We start from the raw sequence: 16,610 nt of genomic DNA, 5'->3' as shown, positions 1-16,610 counted from the left end.
TTTTTGCTCCTTACAACCCACCAGAAGTTTTACCCTTGGCCCCACACTCCTCAGGGATGCCTCTAAATCACATTGGCAAGGCTCCTGGAGCCAAACTCAACCAGAGATGCTATTCTGTAGACTCCTGGGAAGGCAAGGGCTGCTGGTGCTTGCCACTAAGGGGCAGGCGGGGCAAGCTGCAACTATCCACTCAAACCAGTAAGTGACCCTCATGTCCTAACTGAGGGCCTTGGAGCAGAGGCTATGTGGCCACATTCTAGTCAGTGGGGCATGAGTAGGCGTGGCACGAGTAGGCGTGGCACGAGTGGGCGTGGCAATGCCTGGGGGCTGGGCAACAGCACGAGGCCCCTTAACTCGCTTTTCTCAGCTGAGCCATCTACGATACCACCACAAAGCCTGGAGGAACCGCCTCATTAGCCCACACTGCTTCCCTTCAGACTGCTGACACAGAGGAATGTGGCGATCCACTTTGTTTAGGCCACAGCATTGGAATTTTGCATTGCAGTGGGCTGACTTGTGTGCTACCCGCTATTAGCATCACTACGGCTACATTTTGTGATTGCTACCAACGGGCTGTGTGATGGCTGATTTTGGTTATCAATTTGATACACCTGGGAAGAAGGAGCCTCAACTGAGGAATTATCTATCAGACTGGCCTGTGAGTGTGTGTGTGTGAGCGTGTGTGTGTGTGTGTGTGTGTGTGTGTGTTGGGGGGTGGGGATTTCTTAATTGCTAATTGATGGAGAAGGGTCCAGCCCACTGTGGACAGTACCATCCCTGAATAGGTTGTTGTATAAGAATGCTAGTCGTAGAAGCAGGCGGCAAGCCAAGAAGCAGAATTCCTCCACAGTCTCTGCTTCAAGTTCCTGCCCTGACTTCTCTCAGTGATGGACTGTGAGATGAAATAAAATCTTCCTTCCCCAGTCTGCCTTTGGCCATGGTGTTTATCATGAGAACAGAAACCAAACTGGGACAGGCAGGTTGGAAACCTTTGCTTCTGCACGGGTAGAAATCATTGAGAAGGAAGCTGGATGTGTTAGTACGTACCTTCTATTCTAGCACTTGGATAGCGGAGGCAGGAGGATGGCAAGTTTGAAGCCAGTCTGAGTTCCAAAGCAAGTTGGGGTGGGGGTGGCTGTAGAAGCCAGAGACTCAGGGTTCCAGGCGCTCAGGCTGGAGGCTCATTACCAGGCGCTTGAAACCCCAGCTGCCCAGCTCTGGGAAGCTGTTTTAACAACCCTGATAGTGTCAGAGCTTTCAGGCTGGGGCCCTGCTTCTTGAGGCTTCGGAGCTTCTCACCTCTCCACTTGCTCAGCTTTATCATCTCTCCTAGGTCTGGACTAGCCTTTCACTGGCCTCAAACCGAAGCGCAGCAGAGCTTCTCAGCAGACTCAAGTAAGGGGCTGAAAAGCTGATTTATATATCTAGAAAGGAGGTGTGGCAAGGCTGCTGGCACCAATCAGAGGCAGCGCTTCATGCAAATGACCTGCGTTTGCACCAACCACAGCGCAGTCCTTCATTCTGAGCCCACCAGGGGAAGACTCCTCTCTGCTGCGGGTGGAAATGGTTACAGGGTCATCCAGAGTTCAGAGAGGCTGGTGATGGGCAGAAGGTCTCTTGCAAGCTGTTTGAAACCCGTGTGGTTTGGATGGTGCCTCAGGAGCCAGCCAGCATTATGCTTCCGCAGCCAGCAGCTGATCACAGTGCAGTTCCCTAAGGCATCCAGGAGGGTTCAAAGCAGCCGGGTGCCGTGAGGGCAATTGGCAACTGCAGATCAGGCAGTCCACCACTTAAGGCAGCCTGGCATCAGGGAGAGGTGTGACAGCTGTCAGTTGAGGAGTCAAATCACTCCAGCCCCCAGAAACTCAGTTATTTAAAAGAAAAATAAACATGAGAAAGGATTGCTTATCATTAACATTAAAAACAATTTACTAGTATTTCACAGTGCTCTGCTTTTAACCGAAGACCTTGGGGGAGATTTAGGTCATTTTACCTGTTTCATAACCTTCCAGATTCCTCCCCTAATACAAATAATTGCAGGGCCACAGGACTATGTCTCCTTCTGCCTTCTCAGCACATAGAACAGGACAAAGATTCTCTTGCAGCTACCGAAAGCGCTGAGGACAGAAGGGCATAGTGCAGGTTACACCACCTCCATCCTCTCCTGGTCCCAGTCTCCAGCCTTCACTCTGCCGAGACATAGGATTGTAACCCACTTACCATTGACCATCACACTACCGGGCACTTTCTCGCCAGCATGTTGTGCAGGGTCCAGATGCAATCTGGAGCAGCAGAAACCCACCACTCAATGGCATCATTGAGAGGCTGCATGAGGGAGACCACAATAGCCCTCCACCCTCTCCGCCTTGCTGTGTGTCACCTCGGCCCCTCCTGCAGTGAGGGGTGAGAAAATGGGCTTCAGGTGAGGCTCTCAGGAGTCCATGCTGACTTATAACCACCACCATCCCACTCTTCGCCCCAAGACAGCTCACAGTTCGGCTGGCTAGAATAACCAGACTGTTGGTGACGTACGGATGAGCAGGAAGAGCATGCCCACCCATCCTCGGCCACAGACGTGCACATGGACATGGTTTATTCCTCTTCTCAGTGTCACCGACATGACCCCCAACAGACCTCCTTTGTCCATCCAATGTCCCTTGTGTCTGTGGCTGCCTTGATTGTTTAGGATGAAGAGAAATGACCCTAATACAGCTGGAAGTCAATGTCACATTTCCTCAGGGCCTGTTTGTCCTCAGAAGGTATATGTGGTTACAGGCAAAGGGCAGAGGTCACAAGCTGGTCAGATGGAATGTCCATCTCCTAATTATTGGTCACACATGAATGCCCAATGACTGCCAGCTCCCACTGGACAGAACAGATTAGCGGGCCTACCCAAGCCAGCCTCCATATTCTGAGACTGATAGCTTCACACCATATGGTATAGGAATCTCTCCGTTGGAAACCTACCTGCCAGCTGCCTCCACATCTCTGAGAGGCTCCTGGGAAACCCTCGCCCAGTTAGCACCCAGCTATTTTAGTGGGGTCAATAGGAAAGGGCCACTTCTAGAAGGTCTCACCTTACTCTGTGCATAGGTGAACCAGAGAGGTCTGCCTACTGTGCACCTTACACCGGCTGAGCTGCTGAGCTGGCTAGTCCTCATCAGACCAGGCCAGAACTCCCGGGGTCAATCCCTGCAGAGCCCACAGCTTCTGTTTGTCTGCTCCCAGTGATCCTAGAGCCCAGCCTAGAGCAGAGGATGTGTGCCTGGATCCAAACCTGAGAGTAGCACCCGATGGTAGAAACCCCAATCGTCCTGGGCGGGGTGTTGGGTAGGCAGAGGAAGTCCTAAATCCATGCCCTGCCTGGAGAAGATTCCTAAGATGTCAAAATCACCACGCAGGGAGGAAACAGGCCAGCCACCTTCCTAGGGAGGGCTGAAAGAATAGACGTCTGCCCTGCACACAGGAAGCGCCCAGCAAGGGTCTCAAATGGCAGTGACTAGCTGGCATGAGACACTCTCCACAGGTGACATCAGAACATAGCCGAAGAGAGGAAGGTCCATGGAGGGACCTGGAAGGAGCAGAGCCCCAGAATCACCCCCATGTCCCAGGCCAGGAACCAAAGAACGGTTGAGTTCTTTTTTTCTCTTTTTATTGGCAAAGTAAATATATTTTTATGAAGGACCAAAGAAAATATACATAATTGTAACATATGTACACCAACTTTATAGAATTTTTTAATTTCAAATTTACACAAATGTCAACGTGTTATTAAAAGATATCTTATGTAGATGCGTACCTATGTACAGTTTATTTACATACATTCATAGGATGTGAAATAGACCTGTCAAAACAAGCTAGTCCAATTGGTACTAATTTCTAGACCTGATGAGGAATGCAAATCTAAGTCAGACTGGGAGGCGTTAGCTAGTTGCTTTGCATCCACCAGGCCTGTTCCTGACTCCTCCCACCACAACCGGGAGGCTGACGTTGGGAGGAGGGTGAGCCAGGCTGGGTACATATGGATGGATATGGCTCCATTTGTCTTGCATTTAAGCACATGCATTGTGGCCTAGAACGAGGGTGGCCATCCTCCTGGACCCTCAAAGGCCTCTTGCATATGGTACGGTCCTCATGCCACAGTGCAGCCCTACACTTTTGACCTACTCCATTTTTCCCAGCATGGCTCCCTCTGGGAACTGTTTCGACACAACCAAAACACTTCTTCCCCAGCAATAATGTTGGCTTTGGCCCAGGTAGGGAGCCCAATGGGAGAAGGGTAAGGGCCCCCCCAAACAACCCTTCCAGCTGGCAGGAAGGCACAAAGGCACAAGGGCGCAGGCCTGCCTGGGCCACCTGGGCCACCAGGGGAACCAGCCCCCAGGGACCTTTGGGGACTCTAGGTCCTCCCCGGAAAGGCAGCCATGGCGGCTCTGGGTCACACCTCCTAAGATTCAGAAGGGGGCTGGTAACATTGTCACATCCTTCTGAAGGAGGCAATAAGTTATTGCATCTAAAAACCAAGCGTGGGGCTGGGGGCGGGTGGGGTGGCCACCGCACTCAGTTGACGGCGCGTACCGCACGGCTGCTCCGTGGGAAGCGATGCACCTTGATGTGTTTGGAGAGGTGGTCGCTCCGCGCGAACTTCTTCTCACACACAGGACACTGGTACGGCTTCACACCCGAGTGAGATCGCCGGTGCCGTGACAGCTCATCTGAGCGGGAAAACCTATGGGACACGGCGGTCAGCCAGGCCAGTGTGGGCACTGCCACTGTGAGTGATCTCAAAGCCAGTGCCACAGTCTCCCCAGTACCAGGTGGAGGTGCGCGTGGCGGGGCAGCGGGCCGGGCTAAGCCAGGCTGGATCTTAAGCAATTAGACCACAACTGTAGCCACCCAATGAGTTCCTGGCAAGTCCCTAAGACCTCCCAGAGGGCAAGAGTCAAGGACCACAAGGCACACAGGTTTGCTCTCCTGGCCGGGGCCTGCCTCCCACAGTAGCTGGCTACTGTTGTACATGGGAACGGACCTAAGGCTGCTAGTCACCTGGGCCTCACTTCCCCACACAGTAACTCAGTTGCCAAGTCCCTGGGCATCGGATCATTCCTACACCGGCAACAGCAGGTCAGCGGTGTTTGGTTCCACTGGCCTCACCTTCCCCTGGAGGAGGGGGCCACAAAGATATCGCTGAAGGGTCTAGGAAGACCAGCCAGAGGTGACAGGCCCAGCAAAGGAAACAGACTCCTCAGACCACAGGAGTGCCTGGCGCCTCTGCTTCTGCTGTTAACGGGGAAGAAGGACCTCAGCCTTGTGCCTGCCCAGCTCCGGCACCCATCCGCTCTGGACATGGGGCCTTCTGAGAAGCCTCTAAATATGCCTGCATGGTATGTCTAAGCATTTCAATGTCTTCCTGGAACATCCCCCTCTCTGTCACTGCAGGCCCGGGAATAGACATCCACGGGACAGACAGGAACCAGAGCCAGGCCAAGATGCTGCTTGTCAATAACTTCAGGGATCTGAGGCTCTCTCCATTTGGCTCCTGCTCTAGCAGCAGGACCCCAGAACCTCACTACCCAACCACTCCATACCGCACCTATTCAGACTTTTTCTCCATCCTTCTTGCCACAAGACACTCTACCCTCTCCTCTCCTTGTTCTCATCCCTCAGAGTTTAGCTCCAATGTCACCTCCTCGGGGGCTTCTACTGTCCACTGAACTGTCTCACAGTACTGTCCACCATTGGATTATCTTTCCTCTGGTGAGCGTTGGGGAATCAAAGCTTGGACATGCTAGACAAGTGTTCCACCGCTGAGCTACATCCTCAGCCCCGTGGCACTTTTTAAATCAGTTTCAACATCTTGATGATGCTCAGCGGTCCCTAGACAATGTTAGCTCCAGGAAGGAGAGCACACTCCCTGTTCTCTGTGCCCAGGAGGTGCACTTAAACAGGGGGGCCTCAGCAGGCACCCCAGGATGAAAAAGGACTGTCACACACTGACCACTGCATAGACTCCCAGGAACACACAGGAGCCCCAGGCCTGGCACCCCATTTCTAGATAGGGGCCACTCGGTGAGGCAGATTAGGTGGACAGCAAAGTCCATCAGACTCAGATGCCTAGGGCTGTGGCCATCTCGGCTCAGATTCTGCACTAGGCTACCCTGACCTCAGCCTGGGAAACAGGAGTACTAATGGCATTGACAACGGGCAGGGCTCATGACACCAAGGACCTCAAAACCCTGTGCTTTGGGCAGTGCAGGACCTGCTCGAGGCCGGTAGAGCTAGTGTGCAAACAGCTGCCCTGCAACCATGTCCCAGGGGAGCTGGCGCAGGGATGTCTCTCAAAGGCCCATCCAACTAGATGGCACTCACAGTGACGTGAACTGCGACAGATAACCTGAGGCTGGAACAAAGCCTCCTCCCCTGGCCTGTCTGTTCTTGCCTCTCTGCTTTCTCTTCCTGGCTTGGTAGTGCTGTTACCAGGACCCTAATGCCATAGTCACATGCCCTCAGCAGGCGTTGGGCCCAGAGCCTCGCAAGGAAGAACAGGTTTGACAGTCCCTATCCCACTGGTCCTGAGCATCCTGGACCTGTTTCCTCCCTTACTTCCTGCCTGTCTTCCAGGGAACAGGTTATATGACACCCTGCGAGGGACAGGCAGCCGTGCCAGAGAACAAGCTGTCCCCATTCCAGAGCCCCTCTCTGCCGCCACAGCCTTTTGGTACCTGACGGGACTGTACTGGGAACTGAGCGGAAGATGACCCCTGCCTCACTGGGTCACATCCTCCGATAAAGGAGAAGCCTGAGGCAGCAATGGAACAAGAGATAAGAGATCTCGGCTGGGCAGGACACAGCCTTGGGATTGGTCTGGGCAGGTTGCCAAGCCCTGTTAGACCTCGGTTTCCCTACCTTGGGACGGCCACAACAACAGACCTATCTCAGGGGACCGTGACAGACAATGGGTCTTCAGATGGGGCAACTTTAAGGGCTGTGAGCTCCTACTACACAGAAGGAGTAGAGCACAGGACCTTCCGGGTACATGGCAGAGGCCTGGGGCCTGGCATCTGTGGGGCAGGTTCTTAACTCTCAATGTCGGGTCACAGGGCAGAAGACGCACAGGGGCCATCATGAGAACTGTGTGAGACACCAGTTGCCATCTGCCAGAAAGCCATTGTCAACAGTCAGAGCTCAGAAGCTGTAGCTCCTAAGGCTGTGTGTGCCGTGTGCAACCTGCCAATCATACAGAGGGCATCTGCCAGTCACAGGCCAGAGGACACATCCCTGCACATGGGCAGCAGCGATGAGGGCTGAGAGAGCTGGCCTGAAACCAGACCACTAAGTTCGAATCCTGTACCCACCCCCTCCAACACTCAGTGGCTTTGGACTCTACTGTCCCCTCCTGGGCCTCCTGTGTCCACCATGGATACCGGCAGGAACATAACACACGAGCTGCTGATAGCTATTAATATTCACTTTAGCTATGGCCCAGCGAGATTCTTTCTGGAAGGAGCAGCTTGGCCACTCTGGAACAGGATGTTCCACTGTAGGGAACAAAGGAGGCCTGTGTCTGCAAGTGAGGAGAGGAAACTTCTAGGAAGGCGGCAAACGGCCACTTCCCAGATGGCCACACCAGAAGAGGCAGGCTGGCTTTAGTCCCTCCTGCATGCAAAACCGTGTCCCAACAGGGAATCCTGAGTGCACAAAAGCAGAAGGCAGTGGGTTTTGGACTGGGACAGGTGCCACCTCGGCTGTGGGGCAGTCCCCTGAGCTGAGGAGGAGTGGGGGCAGGGGCAGGGGCAGGTTTAGGAACTCAGGGCCCAGTGCCAGCACCAGAGCCAGATGGGAAGTATAGAACATGCTGGACCAGCCAGGCCCAGGTGCAGGTGGAGGGGGGGGGGGGCTCTCTTCACTACAGGCTCTCCCCCGGGAGGTGTGCGAGAGTGTGGAGAAGCACTCTGAGTCCAGGGTGGGTGAGAGAGAAAACAGCTGTTCAATTCCTGACTCTGCCACTTTTTTCCCCTTTTCTTTTTCCTGAGACAGAACTTCTCTGTGTAACCTTGGCTGTCCTGGAACTTAACTCTGTAGACCAGGCTAGCCTGGAACTCAGAGATCCTCCTGCCTCTGCCTCCCGAGTGCTGGGCAACTCTGCAACTTATAAGCTGTATGATCACAGAGAACGTGCTGAACAACTCCGTGACACTACTTCCTCCTCTGGGCCCACCTGTAGTCTACTTTAAGAGTTAAAGGAACGAACGTGTGGCCTGCCCAGAGCGGTGCCTCATCAGGGCAGTGACCACCATGCTTTCCGCTGCTCTCTCCTCCCCACAGCCAGGAGTGCCACAGAAGAGCACAGCCCAGGGCCTGAGCATGGGGCCCATTTGGTAAAGCGCTCACTGTGCGACTGTGAGGACCTAAGTTCAGATCCCTGGCACTCACGTAAAAACTGGACATAGTAGGATGTGCGGGGAGGGAGGGTAGGGACAGGCTGGGGCTCACCGGCCAGCCAGCTCAGACAATCCGTGAGCTCTAGGTTCAGCGAGAGACCCTGTCTCAAAAAGCAAGGTGGAGAACTGCCTCTGACCTTCATGCATACACACACACACACACACACACACACACACACACACACACACGCACAGCATACACTATGGCCACTTCCAAACCTGGCTGTACTGCTGGAGAATCAGAGTGGTGTGTGGCACCCATGGGGATGCACCCCAACCCCCAAACCATACACTAGCTACCTCCTTCTGACAGATGATTATTGTGTACCTCGATTTCCCTCTGTAGAATGTGGGTCACTGCATATGCTTGTGGAGCCGTTGTGAGGACTCAATGAGCTAATGTGTGTGTTGGGGTTCACAGCAAAGGCTGGGCATCCTTGGGCCCATGGGGATGGTAAGGGAGACAGAGGGGAGGGTGTCATGGCTGATCTTGCTGGAGAAGGGGTAAAGGCCAGAGAGCACACTGGGGAAGCTGTGGGCCACAGCAAGAAGGCTGGACTGGAATTCAAATACCCCAAAGTGTTCTCTGAAGGCCAGGTCAGTTTCAGGGAGTCATGAGCTCCTGCAGAAGGGCATACACAAGTGAGGGATTGGGGGCAGGAGGACTCTCCAAAGCCTGGAATCATCCCAGCACATGGTGATCCCTAAATGTGTCATGTTACTACTGCCATCATCATCGTCATCATACTCCATCCTGTCCAGATCCAGAGTGGGGAGGGGGTCCACCCTCCACCTCACTGCAGCAAGGAGTTGCTACCCACCCCACTACCCCTGGGTGGAAGACTGGCCACATGCACGGAACTTGCAAACCTCCTTGGCATAACCCCTAGGCTTCTGATCCCCGGGGGTATCCTGGGGATCCTACACACTCATACTACCAGCCCTTTTCCTGAGGCAGATGCTGCACAGGGACCTTGGCAGGGACACCATTTCCCTAGTTTTGCTGAGCAGGCTCTGCCTGGGCAGTGAGGTCAGTGCAAGGCTCAGGGTCAGAGACAAGGCCCTTCCTTGGACCTCATGCTTCCTGGAACGGTGCGGTGGGCCATGGCCTGCCTTCTAGCCCTCATCCTTGACCACATCTTACAGCCTGCAGCCCCTGCCTGGCCTCTTCCCCTCGGGAGATGCCACTCAAACGGGCAGGACTAGTCTGGGTGAGCAAGTAGCACTTGCTGGGGCAAGCAAGCCCATGGCGCCAGGACTGCTGGGTGAAGGCTCTACTCAGTGACTTGCCCGTGCGCAGTCCCTGTGAGTGCCAACACCTGCCAGTGTCCCAGGCAGGACACCTTTGAGGTTCTCCTGCATAGACTGCGGGAAACAGAGTTCATTATGAAAAGAGGGCAGTGAGACCCCGACATTAGCTCTGGACTCCAGGAACAAAAAGGGCCAGACAGGAAACTGGAAGTCAGTAGCAACCCCAGGGAGGGCTCAAGGCCCCTGTCCCACTGCCTCCTCCAAACAGGGTCCATTGCTCTCTCCTTCCTCAGGCAACACCCCCGCCAGGTCTCTCCTAGGCTTCTCTTGCTGGGTCCACTCACTAAAGCATGTGGCTCAGAGAGGTGGAGACAGCAGATCTAGGGAGCCCAGTACCTGACCAGGTATGAGAAGACAGTGACACCTTTTAGGAAGGGCCTCCACAACCCAAGACACTGACTGAGAAAGTTCCTTTGCTGGCCAATTTGGTGCTGGAAGGGAAGTACTGCCATTGTCACACACACACACACACACACACACACACACACACACACACACATACCCTCCCTGCCGCCCCCATGCTCAGTCTCAGCAGGCCAGCCCCTGCCCTGGGGCCAGCACCACTAACTCAGAACCAAAGGCTAGCTCAGAACTCCACCTCTGTGACTACCCCTGTGTGCCACCCCACACCAGGTACACGGCACATCTATCACACAACACACAGGCAGGCCCATACACCACAGGCATTCATTGAGGAGGCTCTGTCAGCTCTGTGCACAGAGATGAGCCGTGAACCTCACCTGACCCACAGGAAGACAAGATGGGATGGTGCTGCTGCCGCACACCCTATCCACCAAGGCCAGAGCATCTTCCATCTGGCTGTAGCACCCTGAGCATGTATATGAGCTTCTGTAGGCCACCAGCTCCCTGAAGACAACGAGCATCACCCAGGGCTAGGACAGGGTGACACCAGGATTCCATGGTCCCTGGCATCACATCTGAGCAGTCTGGATGAGGCTCTTTGCCCTAGAGAGCTGGACACCACCCTGTTGTGTGGAGCAGAAGTCTAAAGGATTCTGCCACCTTTGACCCCACATGGTAGCCATCTGTCCTTCCTTTTGGCTGCTCCCTATGACTTCCCAAACACACCTCCAGGTCCCCAGGGAAGAAACAAGGCAAAGCTCAGCCCACATTAGTGAGCAATGCTCATCCCTTGGCTGGAGGAAGTACAATTTTCTAGTTCAAGTCTCGGGCTCACATTCCACTCACAGAGTACTGTGGCATGGGTGGTCCTTGGCCAGTCAGAGCTTCCATGTGCCTGACCAGAAATGTCATGGGTGTGATGGTGGTACTTACCCCAAGGATGCTGTGAGACCTGAATGGGCCTCTGGCCTCTGTGCCACCAAACTCAGCTGAGCTTCCTTCTGCTTCAGCCCAGCCCTTCATCTTCCATCCCAGCCTGAGAGACCCCCACATAGCATAAGCCCAAGCGAGACTTACCTGGTCTTTAAAGAAACCGGAGACCAGGTGGCTTCCGGCTTTAGTCACCACTGAGTGGGACAAGGAAGTCTCCAACAACTGTGCCAGCTCTGACTCTGCCCCTTGCCCATCCCTTGCTCCCTTCCTAATCCACCTTATCTAATGGAGAAAGGGGCCTTGGCAACACACCCAAACGAGCACAGATGTGCCTACTAGCTTGTCGCCCAGCCTGTCCATGGATACTGACCTCCAGCCGCAGCCCGGCCAGGTGCAGGCGAAGGGCTTCTCGCCTGTGTGCCGGCGCAGGTGGGCCTTGAGGTGGCTGCTCTTGGTGTACATCTTGCTGCAGCCGGGGAAAGTGCATTTGTGCATTTTGAGAAGTTCTGCTGCTGGGTTCTTGGGGAACTTCTGGCCCACAAGGAGGCCAGCGGGGCCGGGCCCTAGGGATCCCGAACCAATAGGTTTGGCAGCGATGGGCACAGGTGCGATGCGCACGAACTTGGAGGGCAGGTTCAAGTTGGAGGATGGTACCACTTGAGGCAGAAGTGCAAAGGTCTGCCCCTGGATGTTGACCAGGAGCTGGGCGACCTTGACGCTCTCCGGGGCCTGCCCTGGGGAGGCTGGCCCCGCACCTGCCTCCTGTTTCACAGCAACAGGCTGGATCTGCAGCAGCACCGGCATGGGGCCATCCCGTGCTGGCCCCTCACTCGCACTCTGGGCACCACCCCCGCTGGTGCCACCTGGTGGTGGGGTACAGCGCTCTCTCCCACCAGACTCTGGATGGAGGTGGCTCCGGTGTGGCCCAGCTGAGAGCTGGCCACAGGCCTCCAGGTCCCTGCTGCAGCCCTCTGGAGCCTCCTTGACCTCAGCCTCCATGTTCTCTTCCAAGAATTCTTCAATCTCCTCCAGGGTAGGCTGGAAAGGCCTGGGGACGTCATCAGGGTCTCCTGACAGGAATTCAGGGAAGCAGAAATGTTCCCCCTTCACAGGCACAGAGGCTCTCCTCCATGATCCCCAGGTTACAGGGCCACTGCTATCTCCAACACCTCCACTGCCACCACCACTGCCCAGCGTGGCCTGGGACAGAAGGAAATCCAAGATGCTGTCCTGGGTCTCAGGGCCTGGACCTGCGCTGTAGCAGGAACAGAAGGCTTGCGAGTCAGGGCTGGCACAAGAGCAGGGGCTGGAGACATCGCTGTCATCCTCAGAGATGGGAGAGGGCAACATGTGGTATGGCCGCCGGCTGGCCAGCCTATCACCCAGGTACCCCACTGGGCATTTTGGTGACGAGAAGGTCTCGTCCACTGGAAGCAAGTGGTCCACCATGCTGGCTTGGCCGAGCCTGCGGTGGCTGCAGAGGGAACAAGGGGGTCTGGTTAGAAGGACTGCATGCTCACCAGAGCCTTGCGACCCCACCCTCAGCTGCCTGCCTAAGGCCTCCCGTGGCCCAATATCCAGACCCTGCTTCCATCCCAAAGGAGAATGGGGCCGGCGAGTGTGTTTTCAGAAATTGCATCACCCTGTTTGCAAAAGAGCCCTCTCCAGGCCCGTTGCACAACCCAGGGCACTTCTGGTTTCAAACATTTTCCAGAACGATCCTGGAAAAGAATAAGACAAGGAATGCTCTTGTCTGTGAACAGCTGAGTCCAGGGAGGAGAGGAGACCAGGGCAGGGAGGCCCAGCAAGTGGCAGGACCCTAACCTCTGCTCCCTGCCTGGAGTCAGAGAGGGGGTGGGAAGGAAAATGGCCATTGGCACTCTGAGCCCATGCTCCTGGGGATTGCCAGATTGAGCAAATAAAAACACAGGCTGCTTGTTAGATGTTCACTTCAGATTTTCAAAAATGAACTTCTGTGAATGCAAGCACAGTGTTCCCAGAACTGGATGGGACACACGTTTATCTGAGCTGCCTGAGCTTTAGCCTGGTGGTTATAGTTGTCAGGGGAAAAACAGTTAAAGGCTATTAAGTGCCTGCCTGCCTTCACTGTGTTTGCCCACAAACTTCCAGTCTAGTTCCCAGACTGTCCAGCGCCCACTTTTCTCTTCCATGACCAAGAGAGGTAACACATATTTGAGCAGAGCACTCCCTCCATGACGCCTAACACTTTCCCACCATGATGGACAAGGCCCAACCCTTGTTGGCCATGAGGCCACAGAAGGTCTGAGAGCCCAGCCCGCGGATAACTTCCTGGGACCTCGCAACCTTTGGGCAGGATGAGGGGGTGACATTTGCCCTTGGCCAGTGTGTGGGAACGGAGCCTCCTGTCCTGCCCCCGACCCCAGCTCTCCTGTCTGGGACACTCACCGACTTGGGGAAGCTCAGCAGATGTCTGTGTCCCCGCTTGGCAGCACACTCTGCCCTGTCCCCAGCACTCAGCACCACACCAGGTACCCAAGAAGGGCTCAGAGAATGTGGATAGAAAGGAGAGAGGAGAAAGCTGTGTCCTCTGAAGCAACATCCCATGCTAGGTCTGGCGTCCAAGGAGAGTCAACAGTATCTGACTGTGATGGGGCCACCTCTCTGGACCTTTGTCCCCGCCCAGTGACCATGGCTGGCTGTGTGATTATCAAGACTAGCGAAGAATACCCAGAAATGTAGAGTACAGAGTCTCTGTACCCACATCCTGTCCATCTGTCTCCAGGCCCACGCCACATCCTGGCACTTGGTACTGCCCAGCAGCCAAGAGGCCAGAGTCATTTTGCTCTCCTGTGCCTCAGTTTCCCCAACTGTTCTATGCCTCAGTGCTCTCTAAGTTTCTCTCTTGCTCCAGGGAATAGAGGCAAGATCTGAGCCCCAGAGCAGTCTTACCAGGAGGCCATCTGGGTTTAAACACTCAGCTGAGGATTTAAAACCGGGAGTGTGCTTTAAAAACACACTCTTTACTAAAGCAGGTGCTGGGAAGGAATAAATTGACAGACAATGTGAAGGGCAAAGGAGCTGGGCACACACACCTTGTCTGCAGCTATCAGCTGCGTGACCTCAGGCACAACTTCTCTGTGTGCACATCTGGGTGCCGCCAGTGTGACCTGGCGCCTAGGCCGCGCACACACCCAAAGAGCTCATGTGTACTGAGCACTTCTTAGGGTCTGAATAGTCAAGCAAATGCACATGGTGTCCCAGGACCTAGAACAGGACCACCTAAAATCTCCTGAAATGAAACAGGATCACAGCTCCACACACTACAACACTGAGCGCTCACACTGTTTTCAAGTGTGATGGTGGTCTCCAGGCTTGATTTTTATAAGGATAGAAACCAAGGTCTGCTATAAAAATAAACAGTGGTGCTGTAGGCATAGTGGCTGATGCTTGTAATCCCAGCACCCAGGAGACAGCCAGGGGATCATGAGTTCAAGGGCAGCTCCGTGAGATCCCACTGGAACATGGAAGGGAAGCAAGAAAGACAGAACAGGTACAAATGGATGATGGCAAAATGGAACTACACGGAAGAATCTCCCTCCCTCACTAAAATGTGTCCAGGGCCCAGAGCACCCGAATCCTCACCGCCCACATGCTGCCTCTCCAACTACTCAGGCCTGGCTCACCTGCACTAACAGAGCCCGGACCTCTTTGGAAGTCCTGACTCTCCTAGCATTCCAGGTGGGAGCTCATTCTTTAGATCTCAACTCAGAAGTCACTTTCCCTTGGGCAAATCACCCAGGATTATATTCTTCACAGCAGGCACCACTGTGAGACCTGTCTATGCTTTGCGTCCCCACCAGCATACAAGAAGTTCTGACTTCAGTACACGTCTAGATCTAGAGTCAAAAAACAGCCCTAGTCTTTGCTGAGTGATTCCAGAATCCAGGAGTGGAGTGGCCCCAGCCAGTCAACAGGATCTTAAAACAGAACTGAGCAACCACGGGATACTGAGGCACGGAGGACTCAGGACTGACAGCCTGAGTGCCAGTGCTCAAGCCGGTCCTGAAAAACAGCAGCACGTGGCGCAGCCAGAGGCGCAGGCTGCGTGCAGGGGGAGGGGGCACCCGGTTCTGGGCACGGTCCCTGGCCGGCCGCTGGACTCCGCCCCCTCTCTTAGCCGGCCAGGCCTGCTGTTTATCCTCCCGGGGACACAGCGGCTGTAGGAACAACATGTAATTGATAACAAGCCGAGAGCCGGCCAAGGGCTAGCCATTGGGTCAGCGTGCAAATCACGGGGGTGGCGAATGGGGGCTGCTCTTCAAAATAAGAGTCCCCTCCCTGAGCAGTCCGAAGGCCCCAAAGTTTCGGCCATTCTCGCACCTGTAGTGTGGTGGGGGCGCCTCACGGTCGGGGGGAAACATCTGAAGGACTCAATCAAACATTTGGGATTTCACCTTCGCTTACCGTGGGAGAAAACAGGCCCTGTACCCTGCTGGCGAGAGGGTTTCCAAGAGGGGTGGCCTGCCCTGCTCCGCAGCTGCTACCCTCAGCCATCTCACCGGTAATGTTTGGTCAAAGGGGCCTGGGGACTCTGCGTGGGGAATCGGAGCATAAGCGCAGGAACGCTGCGGGTGCGCGCAAATGGGTGTGAGTTTGTGTCGTGTGATTGCGTGTGCGGGGCGCAGTGCAGCCGTGCGGGTGTCCGCCAGGTGCCCGCGCGTGGGTGCCCACCCGTGGGTGTGGAGTACGTGGGGAAGGAGGTGGGCCAGATTCCTATGCACGGTTTCGGAGAGCACCTTACCTTCCGCCCAGTGCCCCCTCCGCGTCCCCTCTTAGGCCACTGCTGCTATGACCGACAGTAACCTCTCCACCCCTTGGTCGCCAGGCCCCGCCAGGCGCCGCCATATGGGAGCGCAGGTCCAGAAGTGCCATGGGCGCGCGTGGGCTCCACGGGCAGGAGTTGCGCACATGGGGTTCGCCCTCCGCGGGCCCCGCGCTCTCACACGGGGGTTCCCGCATTCCTCGGGCCCCTGCGCGCCACTCGAACAGCGCGCGCCAGGGGACGGCCCCGATCTCCCGGGCGGACCCAAAGGGCCACGGTACCCCGAGCGTCTCCCACCTGGACTCGGCGTCGCCTGGCGCGGCCTCGCGCGTGCGGCCTGGCTCCGTATGCGGCCGCGCGTCCAGCGCTCCTGGCCGCAGCCCGCGCTCCCTGCGGCCGAGCTGGGCGCTCGCCGCTCGCCGCTCGCCGCGCTCTCCGACCGCTCACGTGACGCCGCGGGCGCCGCGAAGGCTCGCAGGAGGCTCGGCCTCGGGCGCGCGCCCCATTGGCTAGCGCCGCGCGTCACGCGCCCCGCCCCGCCCCGGCCGCGCCCTCCCGCGGCCCACGCGCTCCCGGGCCTCTGCGTGGACTCGCACTCAGTCCTCCGGTGCGCACGTGAGACGGGCCTAAGGACCCACGGAAAGCCCGCACAATCCTGAAATGCAGTCCACGTGGGAGCTCCGTCGTCCCCGCAGCCCCCTCCGCATCCCGATCAAGGCCGGATCTAGCAGGGACCGTGTCTAAAGGGACCATTTGTA

The 16,610-nt window shown here is 55.8% G+C and overlaps 1 protein-coding gene across 1 annotated transcript; it reads right to left on the bottom strand.

Moving 5' to 3' along the window:
* Positions 1-3,661: 3,661 nt before the first annotated feature.
* Positions 3,662-16,247, bottom strand: Klf15 (KLF transcription factor 15). Its single transcript, XM_059258184.1, has 3 exons — positions 16,150-16,247; positions 11,419-12,522; positions 3,662-4,729 (listed from the first exon to the last, which is right to left on the bottom strand). The coding sequence occupies exons 2-3, from the start codon at positions 12,495-12,497 to the stop codon at positions 4,561-4,563; spliced, it is 1,248 nt and encodes a 415-aa protein (XP_059114167.1). The 5' UTR covers positions 12,498-12,522; positions 16,150-16,247; the 3' UTR covers positions 3,662-4,560.
* Between the last annotated feature and the right edge of the window lie 363 nt (positions 16,248-16,610).

Source organism: Peromyscus eremicus, chromosome 3 (assembly GCF_949786415.1).
Source record: "Peromyscus eremicus chromosome 3, PerEre_H2_v1, whole genome shotgun sequence".
Classification (NCBI taxonomy): domain Eukaryota; kingdom Metazoa; phylum Chordata; class Mammalia; order Rodentia; family Cricetidae; genus Peromyscus; species Peromyscus eremicus.
The sequence above is the reverse complement of the archived record's forward strand: the minus strand, read 5'-3'. Positions and strand labels throughout refer to the sequence as shown.

Coding starts and splice junctions, on each gene's coding strand:
- Klf15 (XM_059258184.1), bottom strand. CDS start 12,497: ATGGTGGACCACTTGCTTCCAGTGGACGAGACCTTCTCGTCACCAAAA. Junction 4,730..11,418: donor TGGCCGGGCTGCGGCTGGAG/GTCAGTATCCAT, acceptor CGTGTCCCATAG/GTTTTCCCGCTCAGATGAGC.